This window comes from Bos grunniens, chromosome 4, assembly GCF_055505025.1.
Source record: "Bos grunniens cultivar Pamir isolate PY7600 chromosome 4, Bosgru_T2T1.0, whole genome shotgun sequence".
In the NCBI taxonomy this organism is placed as follows: Eukaryota; Metazoa; Chordata; class Mammalia; order Artiodactyla; family Bovidae; genus Bos; species Bos grunniens.
The window spans coordinates 76,674,193-76,691,484 of record NC_141168.1 but is presented as its reverse complement, the minus strand read 5'-3'; the positions used below and the strand labels follow the sequence as shown (position 1 = coordinate 76,691,484).

Here is a 17,292-nt window from a genome sequence, read left to right as displayed (position 1 = left end):
TAGAAGTACACCAAAACACATTAAAAGTATTTGTAACAACAAAATTTTTATAATTTTCCGAAGCTGAAAACAACACAAATGTCTGTTAGTAGCAGAACAGACAAACTGTGCTATATTCACACAATACAAAACTCTAGCAAAGAAAAATGAATAAAGGAACTGCTGCACATAATGAACAAATCTTACACGGCCAGAGGGAAGCTTCTCAGTGACTAGTCTATTCTACTGCTTGAGGGTGGTCACACTCATAGGAGTGTGTACTTTGTGATGGTTAGCATACTTTCTGCACCCTCTGAATACATGTATACTTCAATGAAGGTGTTCCAAAGCAACTCCTTCCCAAAAGAAGTCCTTACAAACGATTTCAGTGCCATATTATACAAGTCATAAAGTGGAGACTTAAGTATTTTTTTCAGTTAAACTTTATTTCAGTTTAAATTTTATTAAGAAAATGACATGCTATAGAGGTGTGTGTTTCTTGTGAATATCAAAGGTCCACTGGATTCACAATTTTTTTTACCAAATATATGAGCAAAATGTGAAATTCTAAGACTATTGAACTTTGAAAAATTTTTGACATGAAATTATAGTAGTATTTTCTCTTCCACAATGATCCTTCTTCTATTCATACATGATTACTTTATCTCACCTTAGTCTTGTAATTTCTTCCCTCTTTTGTATGCAGAGGGAAAGTACAGATGTTTATCAACTTCAATCCACGATGTCAAAATTCAAACTTGGTACTTATGGACAGGACCTCTGCTGCAGTGCAGGATGGGAAGAAACCAGTTCCCTTTATCCAACCGTACCTTTGTTTGGAGCTTTCCTGGATCCCAGTAGGCAATAATGATAAGGCTGAGATAAATATTTAGAACTGCACAGCCATGTTGCTGCAGAAGGTGTTCCCTATTTTTTAATCAAGAGATTAAACCCCATTCACAACATGACTTAAAGATAAGATTGAGCTGGCAGGAAGGTGGATATAAAGTCTAATTTTCTAAAAATGAGGAATGAAAAACCAGAACAAATAGGCACTGTAAAATTGTTTTTGTTTTTTTAATGGCAGGTCAAATATCCTGAAACATACATATAGTTTGATAGTCTTCTAATCCCAGTTGAGTTCAAATATTAAAGTAACACACACAAGCTAAGAGAATTCAATATTGTTCCAAGGCACTTACTGAATCTCCATGACTAGATGAAAACAAAGACAATTAGGATGGACAATTAGACAGTATATAATATAAAAATAACTTTTTGCTTACAATTTACAAAATGTATTATTATTACAATCTTTGATCTCTGATAACCTGTAAAGCTGGCTGCATGAATCCAGCAATTTTAAAAATCAGAAACTATTTTCTAAAACTTCAGGGCAAATAATTTACAAATAAGGTACACAAAGATTTAGACCATGCAGAAATTTCTTACATCTTCTGTTAATAATATTTTATAACTGCAACTTTATCAAATTATATACCTACTTGCCCTGTACATATACAAAATAATGCATACATGATAAAACATTAGCAAAAAAGAGTAGTCCTTAAACTCAATTTATCATAAAAAGTATTACTATATTAACATGTCTACAAGCAGCGTGTAACAGGGTTAAGAGACATTAAGGCAATAATACTTGAAGTTACAAAATAAACCAAACGTAATACTTTTCCTAAGTGTTATATAAGGCAGGTAGATGGTCCCAGAAAAAAAAAAAAGAAAAAAATCACTAAGGTAACAATCTACACTGCTGCTAGTCCCACATTTTTAAGATGGAATACTATAAATCTGGCTTTCAGTGGCACTTGAATTTTCCAGTATAATTTAAAGTGTCTTTTAGTTCCCTGAATCATGTCCATTCTGAAGGTGGATCTCTTGGTCCTTTGGGTTTTCCACAGCGATTACCAAAACCTATAATCAAAATACCACAATAGTTGGCTAGAGTTCAGAAATACTTTTACACTACTAAACTGTATCTGTAGACATTTTTCTTTTCTGGAACAAATAAATTTCCATATGGGAATTTAGCATTTAAACAAATATCTACAAATATAAACCAACTCTTAATTTCTTCTGTATAGTTGAGAAAATAACTGCTTCTTTTATAAAAATAAAATCAATTCTATAAAAATGTAAGAGAAACCTTTAGGATATTTTAGTCTTTTCAACACAAAAGTAAAATTTGTTTACATGCTGCATTTTATATTTTAGTTTTTAATCTCAGTATGAAACAGGATAAATTTATCTTACAATTAATTCCAAGCAACTTTGATGGTACATGTTTTATCCTTACCAAGTATCGTTTAAAAACCTGAAGAAATCATAGCAAAAAGTTTGATAAACTTTGCCTTAAGGAAATTCTGGAGATATGGCAAATAATTGTTTTTCATTCTTGCCAGCATTAACTACACAATTATAGTTTAAAAATTATTTTGTAAACAAATTACCAATCTCTGTGGCTTCTGTTGGACCTTCTGATAGTTGATCTTTCTTGTTACTAACAGTAGGTGGACATTCTGTACAGGTCTCTGTATGAATACCTTGTGCTGGATGATCTAAAATGCAAACCAAAGCCATGCAAACCAAAGCCATTATTAATCACAGTCATTTGTAGCATAATATGTAAAAAATTCCTCTAACTGCTTTTAATGTGGGCAAATCGTTAAAAGAGCAGTTTTCTCTTGAGCATCATAATTTTAGAGGCTCAGGCAAATGCAAGGGTAATGAACACAGGAAACCATGTTAGGTGTGCTTACAGGCACCTAGAAATCTGCAGCGAGTACTTCTGCTATGTGAGACTTCTTATACTCTTACTTTAACTTCAACTGAAATGCCTTACTGTGGAAATCAATAGCAAATAAGTTCATAGTTTATTAATGGAGTTAATATTTGCACCTAAAAAAGTAGTAATTCTTTTAAGGTTTAGCATTGTTTAAATTATGGTTTACTTATTTAACTGCCAGTGCATAAGACTAGTAACAAAAGAAATCAACCACTATGATTCATTCTTTCACCACTCACCACCTTCATCACATTCTCTATACCCCTGTAAGGAGCTTTTCTAGAAACTTGGAATACAAGTCAAATGACAGACTATCCTTGTCATCAGGTACTCATAGTCTAGAAAGAGGCTGACAGACTTTTTCTATATATGGCTAGACTATAAATATTTTAGGCTTTGTAAGCCACATATGGTCTCTGTCCCATATTCTTCATTGATTTTTATTTTCTAAAGTTAATTTTGGTTTAAAAAATAATAAAATTTATTTTATTTTTTAATTTTACTGGCGTATAGGTGATTTACAATGTTGCGTTTCTTTGTTTTTATGTTTAAACAACTCTTTAAAATGTAAAAACCATTTATTCAGCTCAAGGGCAGAATAAGAAAACAAGCCAAGAGCAGAATTAGGCCTATGGGATACAGTTTGTCAACCCTTGGTGTAGTAGGAGAAAACAGACAAGAACATTAATTATTATAGCAGTGTGGTAAGTACAGGCACAGAGAAGAGAAGCATGTAGATGACACTAGTGGTGGTCATGTATTCATGGTTGCCGTCCCATGGGAAATGATGATTTAGATTAAAAGCCTCAATTTTCTGAATGAAGTAAAAGGTTAGATGAAGTAAGAGTTAGTGGGATTCATGATTTTAGAAAAAAATAAATGCTGAGGGTTCAATTGTGGATCAATTCCAGAATGGTATGCTCAATCTATAAAACTGAACAATGTCCCCCAGCAGTATTGAGTAATCTTGAGGGATAAAATAAAATGGCAAGGGAGTCAGGGACAAGAAAGTTAAGGATAACTATGTGTGTGATTAAAGTGATGGATGATAGTATCTAGACTGAGTAGAGGAGAAAGAGAAACCAGAAAGGAGTTAACAGATACAAAGAAAATAAAAGACCCAGGGATCTAGCAGTAGTAATATAATACAGATAATAATAACAGCACCGCTACCATTTCAATGCCCACCATGTGCTGGGCACTGTGTATATATGATTTAATTTAATTAAACCTTCATGACAATCATAACCTCCTCTAGAGTAGGTTACTATTATTATCTGCATTTCACAGAGAAGAAAATTGAGGCCTAGAAAGATTAGGTCACTTCCCAAAACCACATCATAAGTAAAATGGCAAAAATAAGATTCCAGTCTCGGTAGGCTTGACCCTAAAACTTCTGCTCTTTTTCCTTATATGTTGCCTCAGAAAAGTAAATAGAGATTAATAAAGAGTTTATGGGATGGAATGAGCCCCATTAGGCACAGATTCAGGGTAACAGCAGCTGAGGCAGAAGAGAGGTTAGGGCAGAGATGATAGATAAATTGAGGGAATTGTACAGGCTAGGATGTTTGGTGAGCCGCTCACATGGTTACTCCTTTAAAGGAATGAACAATAACTTGACCTATTTTATTATGATAGTAAAAGTAATGCAATGCAAACATTTTCTAACTTGGCATTATAACACTGGGTTGAGCTAACATAATCTTACAAGCCTTCACAAATGTGAAAGTCCTAAAAAGAAAATTTCCAAAAAACAACCCAATTCAATCATCTAGGCTAATTTTGGGCATTTATTCAAATCACTGTCACATCTAGATTCTAGGTATTTTTATAAATAACAGAAATAAAATATAAGAAAATATTCTAAAAATGATTTCCTTCCTATCAGCCATTAATGACTGATAATAAATGCTGTTATGCTCCTGACCCATAATAATACCTGATACAATAATAAATTTAAAAGAATTACACTACATAATTCAGGTTTCAGAAAAGTCATCCTACATATTTTTTCACATGGAGAAATAACCAAATAATAACAACAAAAACACCAAAAACAAATAACTAAATGTGTATACCATGAGACATGCTATTTTATGTAACTTAATCTATATAATTTATAGCAGAAAAGAACACAATCCAACTTACCACATGTTTCACTTCCAGAGGTTATCAAGCCCTATAAGGAAGACATTCAAAAACTATTATAGTATATCCCTTTCATGCACAAAGTATAGAAAATGTGGTGTTATGAGTATATATACCAATAAATCAAGATCTATCAAGACTCTCAGTGTCAAAGGAAAAGAAAACAATGGTGTTTTCAATTAAGAGTTAAAAAATTTTAACGTGGTGTTTTTATATTGGGAATAAAAAGACAAGGATATTCATTTTTCGTTCTGGATGAAAAGTGAACTTGCAGCATTTACTGATGAGATAATATCCATACAAGTGCATTTTGCCAAGCCTCTACTATATTCATCAAATTATATTACTGACTGTAAGACATATCTTTATTATTATGTTACCAATACTTTATGCACCAGTTGAAGTATATTACAATTTTTTTAACCAATTTTAAGATAAGCTCCAATTTTGGAGATATTCAAATATGAGGAAAATATGCAAAATATTAATGTTGACAAAAATAGCATTCCCGTTGCTAAAATATTGAGCTACCAAAACATTTCCTGAATGTGAAAGGAAAACTCCCATAACCAGAAGAAACAAAGGGAGAGACTATATACCTGATTTTATAATAGAAGAACAAAATCTAGGATGTACTATGACCCTGAAAATAGTAACTCCTGTTCCGTTCATACCTCCAAAATGGTTTGAAACAAGGCATAATTTACAAATTTCAAAAGCAGCTTGGAAAATACTACTCTGAAATGATGATCATGTTCTTTAAAAAAATTTCTGATCTGACATTTTATACAGGCTTTTTATCTGAAATCATAGCATAAGATACAGTTATCAAAAATTATATTTAATAGTCTTAAGGTAACAGTTATTATAATAAACTGTTAAGATCAATTAATAAAAGAACAAAAATACTGAGCTATAGCTGTTCTAATCCCCAAAAGACTCACTTCAGGGTTTTTTTGTTCAGACTGTTCCTGATTTTGAAGTTCACTCCACTCAGCTCTTACAGATGTATCTGAGAAAAACAAAATCTTACAATTAAAATTAACATCTTTAATTCTTGAAATTTCTTGCATTCAGGTAATATTTAAAAATAGATACTACAGATATTTAGCAATGATCACTTCCACTAAATTTTTTCCCAGTTTTTATTAACTGAAGAATATTCCTTCAATTTTTTCTTCCTTAAAATTTAAAAATTCCATTATCAGAGCTTATATAAGCACATTGTAATCTACAGGTTACAGGTATGACAGATTTATTTATTTAGTATTAGTGAAGTTTACAGCTTCACTATTTTTTAAAAATTCCTAAAATCAGTTAAAATTAAAAAATACTGGTAAAATGCAACAGATAAGATTGGTAGTGAGCACCTCCACTGAGCACAAGACACTGCAAATATAGTAAAGTTGTTTCTGTACTCTTTTTCAGGATGAGGAGGAGAAATATGTATGTGATCACTTCCTCCCACTTTTCATTGATATTCTTGTGGACTTAAGTGTCACTCAACATCACCTGAGTGACGCTGCCAACAACAGAATTTAAATGTATGTCTTTTCATATGTAAGTGCTATTTTTATTGAATGAAAGACAAATTATATAGTTATAATTACATTTAACTGAATTATAGTATTTGACATAAATGCAACCATTTTATTAGCAGTCTTAGTAAATAAAAACACCATTTTAAGGTATTTTTCATATAAAGTATTAAAAACACTTATCAGTATAAATTCAAACCTGTTTTTGAATTTAATTATGCAGCTCAAGAGCAACAGATTATAATTAGCCATGTTTTTCAGGGCTTATTATAAATTAGAGTATAAAATATGTAAAATCAGAAGATACACTCACTGTGTTCATTTGCTAGTACAAATGATTCAGGAGTTCTTTCAGGTAGGGGAGGAGGAGAATCTTCACTAACATCAACATCTATATTAAATACATAAAATTTAGACAAATTATGAACTTGTTAGAAATGTTAACTCATTTAAAAATGAACTTGTTATCTAAACAAAATGAGAACTTTTTTGACATTCTTAAAGATCACTGTCACGAGTATCTAAGAGAACCAGTCTTTAAAAGTGCAAAAAATAAGATATCCTTATCACTAGACTCATTATCAAAAAGAATTAGGAAGCTTACTGAGCAAAAAAGCTCCATCATTGTTGCACAGAGGAAATGTCAATGATTCTCCTGACACCCTCTAGGCATCAACCACACTGTCCTCTGAGTTTGAAGGCATCTCCAACAGAGAAGCCAGCAAGCACGTGCCTTTTCTACTGGGCTTGCTGATGATCCTTTGAGTCCACAAAGGGAAGCTTTGTCATTTGAAGTCAGTGTTTCCCAAACTATAGTCAACTGCTTAACTCCTTTTATGAGTTTTACCATACGGTGTGGACCATATAAATATGTATTTAAATCCCACTCATTTTCAACTTAATGATGTACTTCAGTCATGTTTTAAATAAATATTCATGACTAAAATAGATTGATAGTGCTAGTTATTTTTCTAATACATAAAATATAACCATTATAAATTTTAGAAAAAATAAATAAATAAATAAATTTTAGGGCAAGAGAGGGGACTTATGTATACCTATGGCTGATCCATGTTGATGTAGAAACTAACATAATATTGATAAGCAATTATCCTCCAATTAAAAATAATTTTTAAAAAGGGTCCAGTAAAATGATTCACATGAAAAAAAAAATTTGCAATGTTCATTTATTCAGTGCCTAAAATCTTGTGAACAGTGCATATGACCATACTTTGAAGATACATTTCTGTGTATCCCTAACCCTTAAAATATTAACAACTGTTCTATGATACTTTGCTGTTTTACATTTGACAGGACATGCATTAAAAAGACAGTGAAAATCAAGAAAAGCCTTTTCAATTCTCAACATGCATGAGGCCAGGTATGATTACTCTGGTCCTTCCTACCTTTATTTAACTGAAGCCAAAGAAAATACAGCCCCCTGGATTCTCCTGAGAAAAGTTCCAGTCCAGTATTTTATATATATATATAACATCAGTACTGTAAGTCTTTCTTGCATGTAAAGTTAAAGCAAGTAAAAGAACTATCCACCTTGCCTGGCAGTAATAGTCTGGAGTATTAATCCTATTTCCCCTTGCCCCTTTGTTACTAACAGCTCACAGTGAAGAGATAGGTACTGGAAGGAAGGAATGCACAATCTTGGCATTGTGGTGTCATTTCTTAATTAAGTGAACAAATTAGGAATTAGTTTGGTTGTTTACATCAAGTATCAAGTATCTTTTGGAAACTCTATACCTCTTCTGTTGTAACAGTCCTCATTTTTAAGACTTTATTTTCTAACTGTATACTTGGCTTCTCAATTGCATGTTTCTCCCTGGATCTTTGAACTGCTTTTTCTGTGTAATAAAATTCTGTTTCAAATGTTAGCTAACCAGAGATGCACATTTTCATAGGCTTTTGTAAATAATACACTTTATGGGAGCCTAGTGTAGCCATGTTTGAGAAATCTTTCAGGAGGCCTGAGTCAATATTAAAATCAGAATTCATAGCCAGGAATTTGTTTTCAGGCAATAACTTATGCAAAAGGTTGTTTCAGGCATCAAAATTATTCCATAACAAATTTTAAAACAAACAAGCTAACAATAATCTAATCCTGGTGCCAATGGTTCATCTACAAGGTAAAGAATGAGTAACATTAAAATTTAGGACTGCTTGAGGGACTTCCCCGGCAATCCAGTGGTTAAGAATCCACACTTCCACTGCAGGGTATATAAGTTCGAGCCCTGATTAGGGAACTACGATCCCAGTACAGTGTGCTCAAAACAAACAAAAAAAGAACTGCCTGTAGTTATGTTGCAACACAGAATGTTCTACAGGAAAATCTTTAATGCCAAAGTCATTTAAGCATAGTTTTGGTCACACTGCACTGCCTGATAACTCTAAAACAAACAAAATGACAATTTCTTGTCTATGTATTTTCTTGTGTAGCTATAACCTAGCAGTTATTTTTCAAATCCTGAAGTTGAGGGAAAAAATATTGACAATTTTAAATTATGCCAAACTTTTATTTATTATGGCAACCAGTATCTTCTAAAGATCCCTCAAATAAAATGCAGAAGAATCAAGAACTAGCTTAGTTCTTTGTAAATTTAAGAAACTAGCTTAGACTCTCATCTACTCTATCATATACATCCCCAAAATAAAGAAAATGATAAAGAATGTTTGAGATGAGGAAAACAGGAACCACAGTATGGGTGAACTTATCAGGTCAGAATTAGAAAAAGTCATCTTTCATGTTCACAGTACTAATTTTGCCTGGACATAATAAACAGCAGTCTGTATGTGTCACTACCAAAGTTCATGGACAAGTAAAAGACCATTGATAATCTATCAGTAAATAGCTTTTGTGTTTATATATTTGCTCTCAACTTTATGGTCTGTTTAAGATAGCAATCATGGTAATTCTTATCAGATTAAAGAGGAGTTTCAAGACCCAATAATACATCGTGGAACTTAGGGCATATGTTATCTTGAGATGCTTAGATTGCTTAAAGAGTCATTAATTCAACAGTAGTAGCACTGATGACTAGATATGGAAGTATCCCATTTTTTACTGACTGAATTAAACTTCCCATATTCTGTTAAGCAGTTGCAATATTGCTCCTTGATTAAACTCATTGTTGAAAGGAGTCTTTACTAAGAACAATTTTAAAAAGGTATGTTGTAGTTAAAAGTGGAGAAGGCAATGGCACCCCACTCCAGTACTCTTGCCTGGAAAATCCCATGGGTGGAGGAGCCTGGTAGGCTGCAGTCCATGGGGTCGCTAAGAGTCGGACACGACTGAGCGACTTCCCTTTCACTTTTCACTTTCATGCACTGGAGAAGGAAATGGCACCCCACTCCAGTGTTCTTGCCTGGAGAATCCCAGGGACGGGGGAGCCTGGTGGGCTGCCGTCTATGGGGTCGCACAGAGTCGGACACGACTGAAGTGACTTAGCAGTAGCAGTAGTTAAAAGATCATAAAAGATAATGAAATAGATATGTTATGTTTTTGTTGTTTAGTTACTAAGTCATGTCCAACTCTGCAGACTGTAGCCCACTCCTCTGTCGATGGAATTTTCCATGCAAGAATACTGGAGTGGGTTGCCACTTCTTTCTCCTGAGGATCTTCTCAACCCAGGGATAGAACCCTCACTTCCTGCACTGGTAGGCTGATTCTTTACCCCTGAGCCAACTGGGAACCCCTTACTCTCTGTACATACATGGGTGAAATTAAATAGCCAATATGTCAGTGTCACTTTAAGTAATTCTACCTTCTCTGAATTATTTCCCCAACTATTCAATCATAGAAACTTTGACCCATTTATACTAAGAATTGTAAGATGTAAGAAGAGAAAGTTTACAGTTACAACAATTTTGAAATATTTTGGAAACACAAAGTCTGGGAATGCAATGTGATCAAACTAAGGTAACAATAAAAACTGTTGTTTACTGTTCAGTTGCTAAGTCATGTTTGACTCTTTTGTGACCCCATGGACTGTAGCCCACCAGGTTCCTCTGTCCATGGGATTTCCCAGGCAAGAATACTAGAGTGGGATGCTATTTCCTTCTCCAAGAGATCTTCCTGACCCAAGGATTGAGCCCATGTCTCCTGAACTGACAGGCCGATTCTTTACCACTGAGCCACCAGGAAAGCCAACAGTAAAGGCTTACTTAAAAAAAAAAAATTAGCATCAAAAAATAATTGAATTTTGCTGTATGTTCTGGAGTAATATGTGGAATAAAACATAATGAATTAATATAACAAAACTGCTTAGAACAGTGACTGACTGGCACAGAGTAAAATTTTTAAGTGTAGATACTATTATTATTACCTTTTTCAGCACCTGAATGTATTGTTCCCGCTATATCATGTCTAGCAATGGACATTGGTAATACTTTCCTTGTAGAAATGCTACTAGTGGCAGCAGAAACAGTGGCACTTGCTGTTGAAATACTGGTTTTATTCTTGGTCACAGAACCATCAGAGTTCCTTTCATCTGAGTCAGAGTCATCAGAGTGAAGAGGATTAGTAAAACTGAGGGGTGCTCTGAATAGAGGGGAACTGTCATGATGATCTGCAAGATCATGGGTTTCAACTTGTATTGTGGGGCTTGGTGTTGAACTCACAGTTTTCATTGTTTGACAGTGGATATCTGAGGATTTGCCTTCAGATGAATCAGGCATGGGTAGAGTGTTCTCAGGTCCATGAAATGACCACGTTAAATGTCCTTTTCCATCAAGAGGTAAGTGGTCTGGCCTTGGAGGTGTGTCTGAATTCTTCTGTGATGCTTCTGGTAGAATAATTGGATCTTTATTTGACTGTGTTGCATTGCAGTCCACACAAGAATTCTGGGAAATATCATCAACTTTTAGATCTCTTGAACTCAATTCCTGTGACTTCGAGATTTTATCAACTGTACACGGCGAAGCCGAAGCAGATTTAATTTTAATTGCATGTCCCCTATTTAAGAGTGTGTTCCCATCAAAACTTCTTGGTCCTTCTTGAAGAGGAACCTTCTTAATCTCAAAACTTAAATTTCGCTCCAATTTTTTATCTATCTGTTCAATAGTCGATTCATTTTTCCCTGTAAGTTCCATTGATTTACTATAGTTTCTGTTGAGGTCTGTTGAAGGTTGCTCTGATGAAACCATGTGCAACACTGGCTTTGGATGGTATCTGTCATTGTCCTGCCACACTGTAGTGACTGTTGGAAAAGCTGAAGGGGGAGAAGGTGTCAAGATGGGGGGCACTGGGTGAGGTTCTGGAGGCTGCAGTATTTCTTCCTTAGCATCCCCTTCTACAAGGCAACTGGAAGACATGAAAAAAAAGGTATTATAAGAATGTTCATCCTTTTAAAAAATAAGTTGATAGGTAAGTTATGTAGCTTAGCCTCTTATGTTAAAAGTCAGCAAATAAAGTCTGTGGTTATGAATAAAAAATTAAAATTTGCCCAATTAAGAAAATCAAATATTTAACAAGATAGTAATAGTAATATATGAACATTGTTTCAAGAAGTCAAATAATATTAAGAATTTTAATAAAAAACCAGCGGTCCCCTCCCAGCCCTCCAGTTACCCTGAAACATCAAGTTTCAACTTTCTTTTTTCAACTTAAAAAAAAAAAATTTAATTGAAGGATAACCACTTTACAATATTGTGTTAGTTTCTGCCATACATCAACATGAATCACCCATAGGTATACATATGTCCCCTCCCTCTTGAATTTCCCTCCCACCTCTCACTCCATGCCACCCCTCTAGGTTGTCACAGAGCCCCAGTTTGAGTTCCCTGAGTCATACAGCAAATCCCCACTGGTATCCAGTTTACATACGGTAGTGTATTACATGCTATTCTCTCCATTTCTCCCTCCCTAAAGTTTCAACTTTTTTAAAACTGCTCTTTATAAGATTTACATCCATATTTCAAAATATTTATAAAATGCACAAACTTATTCTGGATCTTTCTATTTCACACATACTTTACTGTCTTCCAGCTATGTAAATGTCTTCTCCATCTTCCTAAGACTACTAATGTTTGGCTAGTTCAGTCTTATGACTAAAGCTATCATTCATAGCAATGACAGCATCATTTCCTATTTTTTCTTACATAACTCTTGTTTTCCCCTAATAATTGCCTTGGGTTTCCTATATATTATCAGTAATTCAGTCCTTCAAAATTTCCTGCAGATTTGAACACCTCCTCTCAACTGGTCAATAACCACCAAGAGAGGCCAGAAACTGGCCATATAACCATCAATACCACAGACATCCCTCTTAGAAACCTTGAGCTTCCCACTTCAGTTTGGACCACTGGCCCCTGAGGCCACCACAGAGCAGACGATCCTGTTTCCCAGATCCCATCTTCCTTTTTCTAGGTACACACACTTGATTTAGTGGGTTATACCCTCCAATTGCTTCTTAAAAACTATAAACAGGAAACAAATTTCCCGAGGCCTACATAATTATTATATTTTCAAGGTTACTGACTTTTGGAAAAGGAATATAATTCTAGACTATATATAACTTTCCTTTAGAATTTTATATCAGAATTATGAGTCCTGTTCCTTTGAATGTGAGCTGTGTTTTCTCCCTCTTGGAGCTTTCAGGTTCTCTCTTTTTTAAAAAAAAACCTTTGATGTTCTATAATCTCATGCATGCTAAATTGCTCAGTTGTGTCTGACTCTGCAGTCCAATGGACTGCAGGCCCCCAGGCTCCTCTGTCCATGCAGATTCCCCAGGCCTCCAGGGGATCTTCCCAACTCAGGGATCAAACCCAGGTCTCCTGTATTGCAGGTGGATTCTTTACCATCTGAGCCACCAGGGAAGCCCACAATCTCATGTGTTAACTTTTTAAAATCCATTATATTACAGTTTTTAGTCCATTATATTGAGAACTTTCTGTATAAACATTTATGTTAATACTAGGGACTTACTTTGCTAATTTATTCTCTTCCAGTCTCCTTCCAGACTATGGCTAGGTTTAGTTATTGTTACTACTATTACTATGTGACATACTTCCTAGTTTGATTCTCTAATATCTTTTCTCCACATTTTCTCTTTTTGTTCATTTTCTTGGGAAATTTCCTTATCTTCGAGCCTTCCTTAATTAAAATTAAATTTTAATTTTAAAAACTTATGCTATTATTTTTAATTTCCAAGAGTATCTTCTTTATTATGATCTGGCTCTCTGGTTCTGATTTCATGCTTGTAGTATTAAGCACTGAGAAAATAGACAGGCCCCTCCCCCCATTGTGCGTTATCTCTATTTCATCCATGTCCCCTTTTTCCCTGCTTATTGGATATGTCTTTCATGTTAGAATCTTTTATCAAATGTCTGATAATTCCTGGCTCTGTTCATTTTAAATCTACAATTTAAATATTTATAAACCAGAATCATATGACTGACTAAATCTAATACAACAAACAGGCCTTCTTCTCCAATAACTCCAATATAGTCTACACAATAGATTAACTTGCTTACTGCAGCCATACTAAAAAACAAAATATACTGTTTTTTTTTAATCAGTCTTATGCTATTTGGATTTTATTTTCAGTTAACAAAGTATTCTTTGTGGAACACAATGGAATTCTGCCAATTTACTCTACTGCATGAATAAGAAAGAAGATGACCTAAGTGTGTTATACAAAATCACACACACACACATAAAAATTTGAGTATATATCCCCAAATAAAACCCTGACATAAGCCGAATGAACATTTTTCTGTTAACATTCATTTAGTACTTTTAAAAATTACCTTTTCATTTGTTGAAAAAAAAACAGGAGTCAAAGTTTTAAAAAAGGTATGTAAGAAGGGTTTAAAATTCAGAACACTCTACTCATTTTTTTCTCCTTCAAAATTAGGAAGAGGCTACCATTATTTGTTGTTGGAGGTAGATGACCATATAAATCACAAATATCAGTGCACACTTTGAGGACCTCTACCTTGGCTCAATCTCAAAATCCAAATGAAAAGATTTTACTGTAGCAAAACAATGTTTATTAATTTCCTTTAAGGTCATTATAGTGTCTTTAGGACTCTAAAGAACTGATATGGGAGACAAAAAAGTTAGAGAACTCACAATCTATATAGGTTTAAACTGGCTACCTTCCACAGCAAATATGAAAATGAAAATCAAACAAGAACTGCTGAGAAGTGCTAGTGGGCAGTTGACAGCCTGAGCATTTAAACACTGATGCCTAAAACCATCTGTACAGGCTTCCTGATCTTCCTTATAGAAGCATGCAAAGGAATTCTAGAGACTATAATATATAACTATTACATCTTTTCTTATTGTAAGCTTTTACTTTTGTAAAGAAGGATCTCATAAAGTACAGTAACTCAATGCCAAGACACAATCATAGTTGCCTCACCCAACTTTAGTCAACTACTATCAAAGTTTTAAGGGGAAAAAAATTGGTGAATCCTATACAAAGAAGTTCTACTTTGAGGAAGGTCTAGCTGTTTAGGCAGATCTATGCTTGGGATAAGACACAGTAAAGTCATCCCAACATTATTACAAATCTTCCACTGTGCCTCCTTTTAATTCAGTAACTCAATCTTAACTTCACACTGTAAAGAGAAAACCAACATTTGGTGAAAACCAAGTATGTTCCATGTCCTATACGTAGCATTTTCATATATTTCATTTCATTTACTCCTCAGGAAAATACGTAAAAAGAAACCAACAAACCAACCAAACAAACAGAAAACAAAAAATCAAATAAATTAAGTGACTTACAACTTCAAAGCTTGTAAGCAGCTAAAAAGGATTTGTAACAAAATCATTTTGACTACCTATATTCTTTCCAAACTACCATCTACCTGACCTAGCACTAACCTGAAAGAAACAGGAGAGAAAAAGGGTAACAGGAATATATATTTTTATCTATTATAAATGAGCACTTGGTATGAAAGTAAGATCACATGCAAATAATTTGACAGTTTTATTGTTATTAGAAAACTGAAATAAATCTTTAGAATAGCTAAAATTTTAGTTGTACCGTATCAAAAGATGAACTATAATCAATTCATGATTATGCTCACTGTTCTGGTATACTACTGAAAATTTATCTAAATTGAAAATAATTTTTTATATTATACCATTAGAAGATCAACTGCCATACATATGCTACATTCTAAACAAAAGAATGATAAGAGAAGTTATTAAAAAAAAAACTTAGTTAATATTCAGATTTTTGTTGTTGTTTTAGTAACAGTAAGTAAAAGGTAAGTATCCTTTCAAACAAAACATGACATACAATACCTGCGGGTCCTTGGTGGTTTTGGAGGGGGAGAATCTTGTTTGTCATGATCTGTGGAGCTGATCATATTTTCAGTGTTAACTTCATTCTGCCAAGAGGAAAAAAAGCTTCATTAACTTTAAGGGAAAAATAATTTTCCTTCCTCATGTTTCAGATAAACTTTTTTATTGGGCTTTTGAATTTTTAAAACAATGCTAATTTTGCTAAATAATAAAATAGGTATTATATCTTCTATATTTAAGAAGGAAAAGCCACATTCAATGAGAAAATTATATATAAAAAAGTCCATCTCCAGTTACTAAAAAAGTCAGTCGTATACAGCAGCATTTCAACATAGTTCAAATGCTCCTGCAAAGAAACAGATGTTTCAAGAAAATGAAGATCAAATAAGATGTTTTTTTTAAGGCATCACTACCACTAGATTTGTAATATGCAGATTTTGGGGGAGGGGAAACCACAAAGTAAGTCTTATGTCCTAAACTTCTTGGAGACATATATTGCTACCTACTATTTTTAAACAGGTCCTGAAACGAACTTTAATCATTCATTGCTCCACCATCCTCTGTCAACACAGAATGCCTACTCCATTAGGGTACACAACCCCTATATCACTGCCTAACCAAATGGACCCAAAAAAGGGCAGGCAGAGCCTCCAGGGATATACTCGGTTCTTGCTGGTGACATGGACCAGTGAAGTCATTAAAAGGGATGATCCAGAGTTAGCACAGCTTTAGGTTGTATTTGGGGGCTTCCCTTGTGGCTCAGAGGTTAAAGCGTCTGCCTGCATTGTGGGAGACCTGGGTTTGATCCCTGGGTCAGGAAGATCCCCTGGAGAAGGAAATGGCAACCCACTCCAGTATTCTTGCCTGGAGAATCCCATGGATGGAGGAGCCTAGTGGTCCACGGGATCGCAGAGTCGGACACGACTGAGCAACTTAACTAACTAACTAGGTTGTATTTAGTTATGATTGTGAATAGAGATGTGCAATTATTATATAAAACATTGTCTTGAATTAGTTTATAGCTTCAGAAAGTACCTCATTTTTATATAGCTAGGCTGTGTTAATTCTGGGCCAGAAGACAAGAATGATTTTCACCCTTGCCTACATCTTAGATAATTTTAGAAAACAAATAACAAACAAACATCTTTCTAGATACTATAATCAACTAAAAAGTTAATCACTCAGTTGTGTCTGTCTCTTTGTGACCCGATGAACTGTGTCAACTAAAAACTCTGAAACTGTAGTTTGCTTTTTTTTAAAATCAAATGAACCTCTTCCATGTCCATCATGGCATCTTCTTTATATAACAGTTTCTTGCCAATGTCCTTTTTCACTAAGTATTCCCAACAAAAGGAATCAGAGACTTTAACTCTACAGCAAATTTTAGTGTACCCGTCTCCTAATATCAGATGCATCTGAAGTGTCTTACACATCTTACTATGTATCTTGTTCTAATCAAAACAAGAGTTACATTATGAGATGAAAGTTTTCATCCTTCATTAGCCACCTCTCAAATTGGAGGCTTCTGTTTTAGGAATATCTGCTATAGATAGGGT

General features: G+C 34.1%; 1 protein-coding gene across 7 annotated transcripts in view; it reads right to left on the bottom strand.

Annotated features, from left to right (window-relative positions):
* Positions 1 to 1,032: 1,032 nt before the first annotated feature.
* The window catches only part of PTPN12 (protein tyrosine phosphatase non-receptor type 12), a 91,337-nt gene continuing 75,077 nt past the window's right edge, over positions 1,033 to 17,292 (bottom strand). For all 7 annotated transcript variants that reach the window (XM_086397116.1, XM_086397119.1, XM_086397117.1 and 4 more), the window contains 7 exons: positions 15,737 to 15,822; positions 10,803 to 11,779; positions 6,782 to 6,859; positions 5,875 to 5,942; positions 4,931 to 4,961; positions 2,448 to 2,555; positions 1,033 to 1,911 (listed from right to left, as the gene is read on the bottom strand). In XM_086397116.1, the coding sequence (XP_086253242.1) occupies positions 1,850 to 1,911; positions 2,448 to 2,555; positions 4,931 to 4,961; positions 5,875 to 5,942; positions 6,782 to 6,859; positions 10,803 to 11,779; positions 15,737 to 15,822 (1,410 nt within the window). In that variant the 3' untranslated portion in view covers positions 1,033 to 1,849. The remainder of the gene's footprint in view (positions 1,912 to 2,447; positions 2,556 to 4,930; positions 4,962 to 5,874; positions 5,943 to 6,781; positions 6,860 to 10,802; positions 11,780 to 15,736; positions 15,823 to 17,292) is intronic.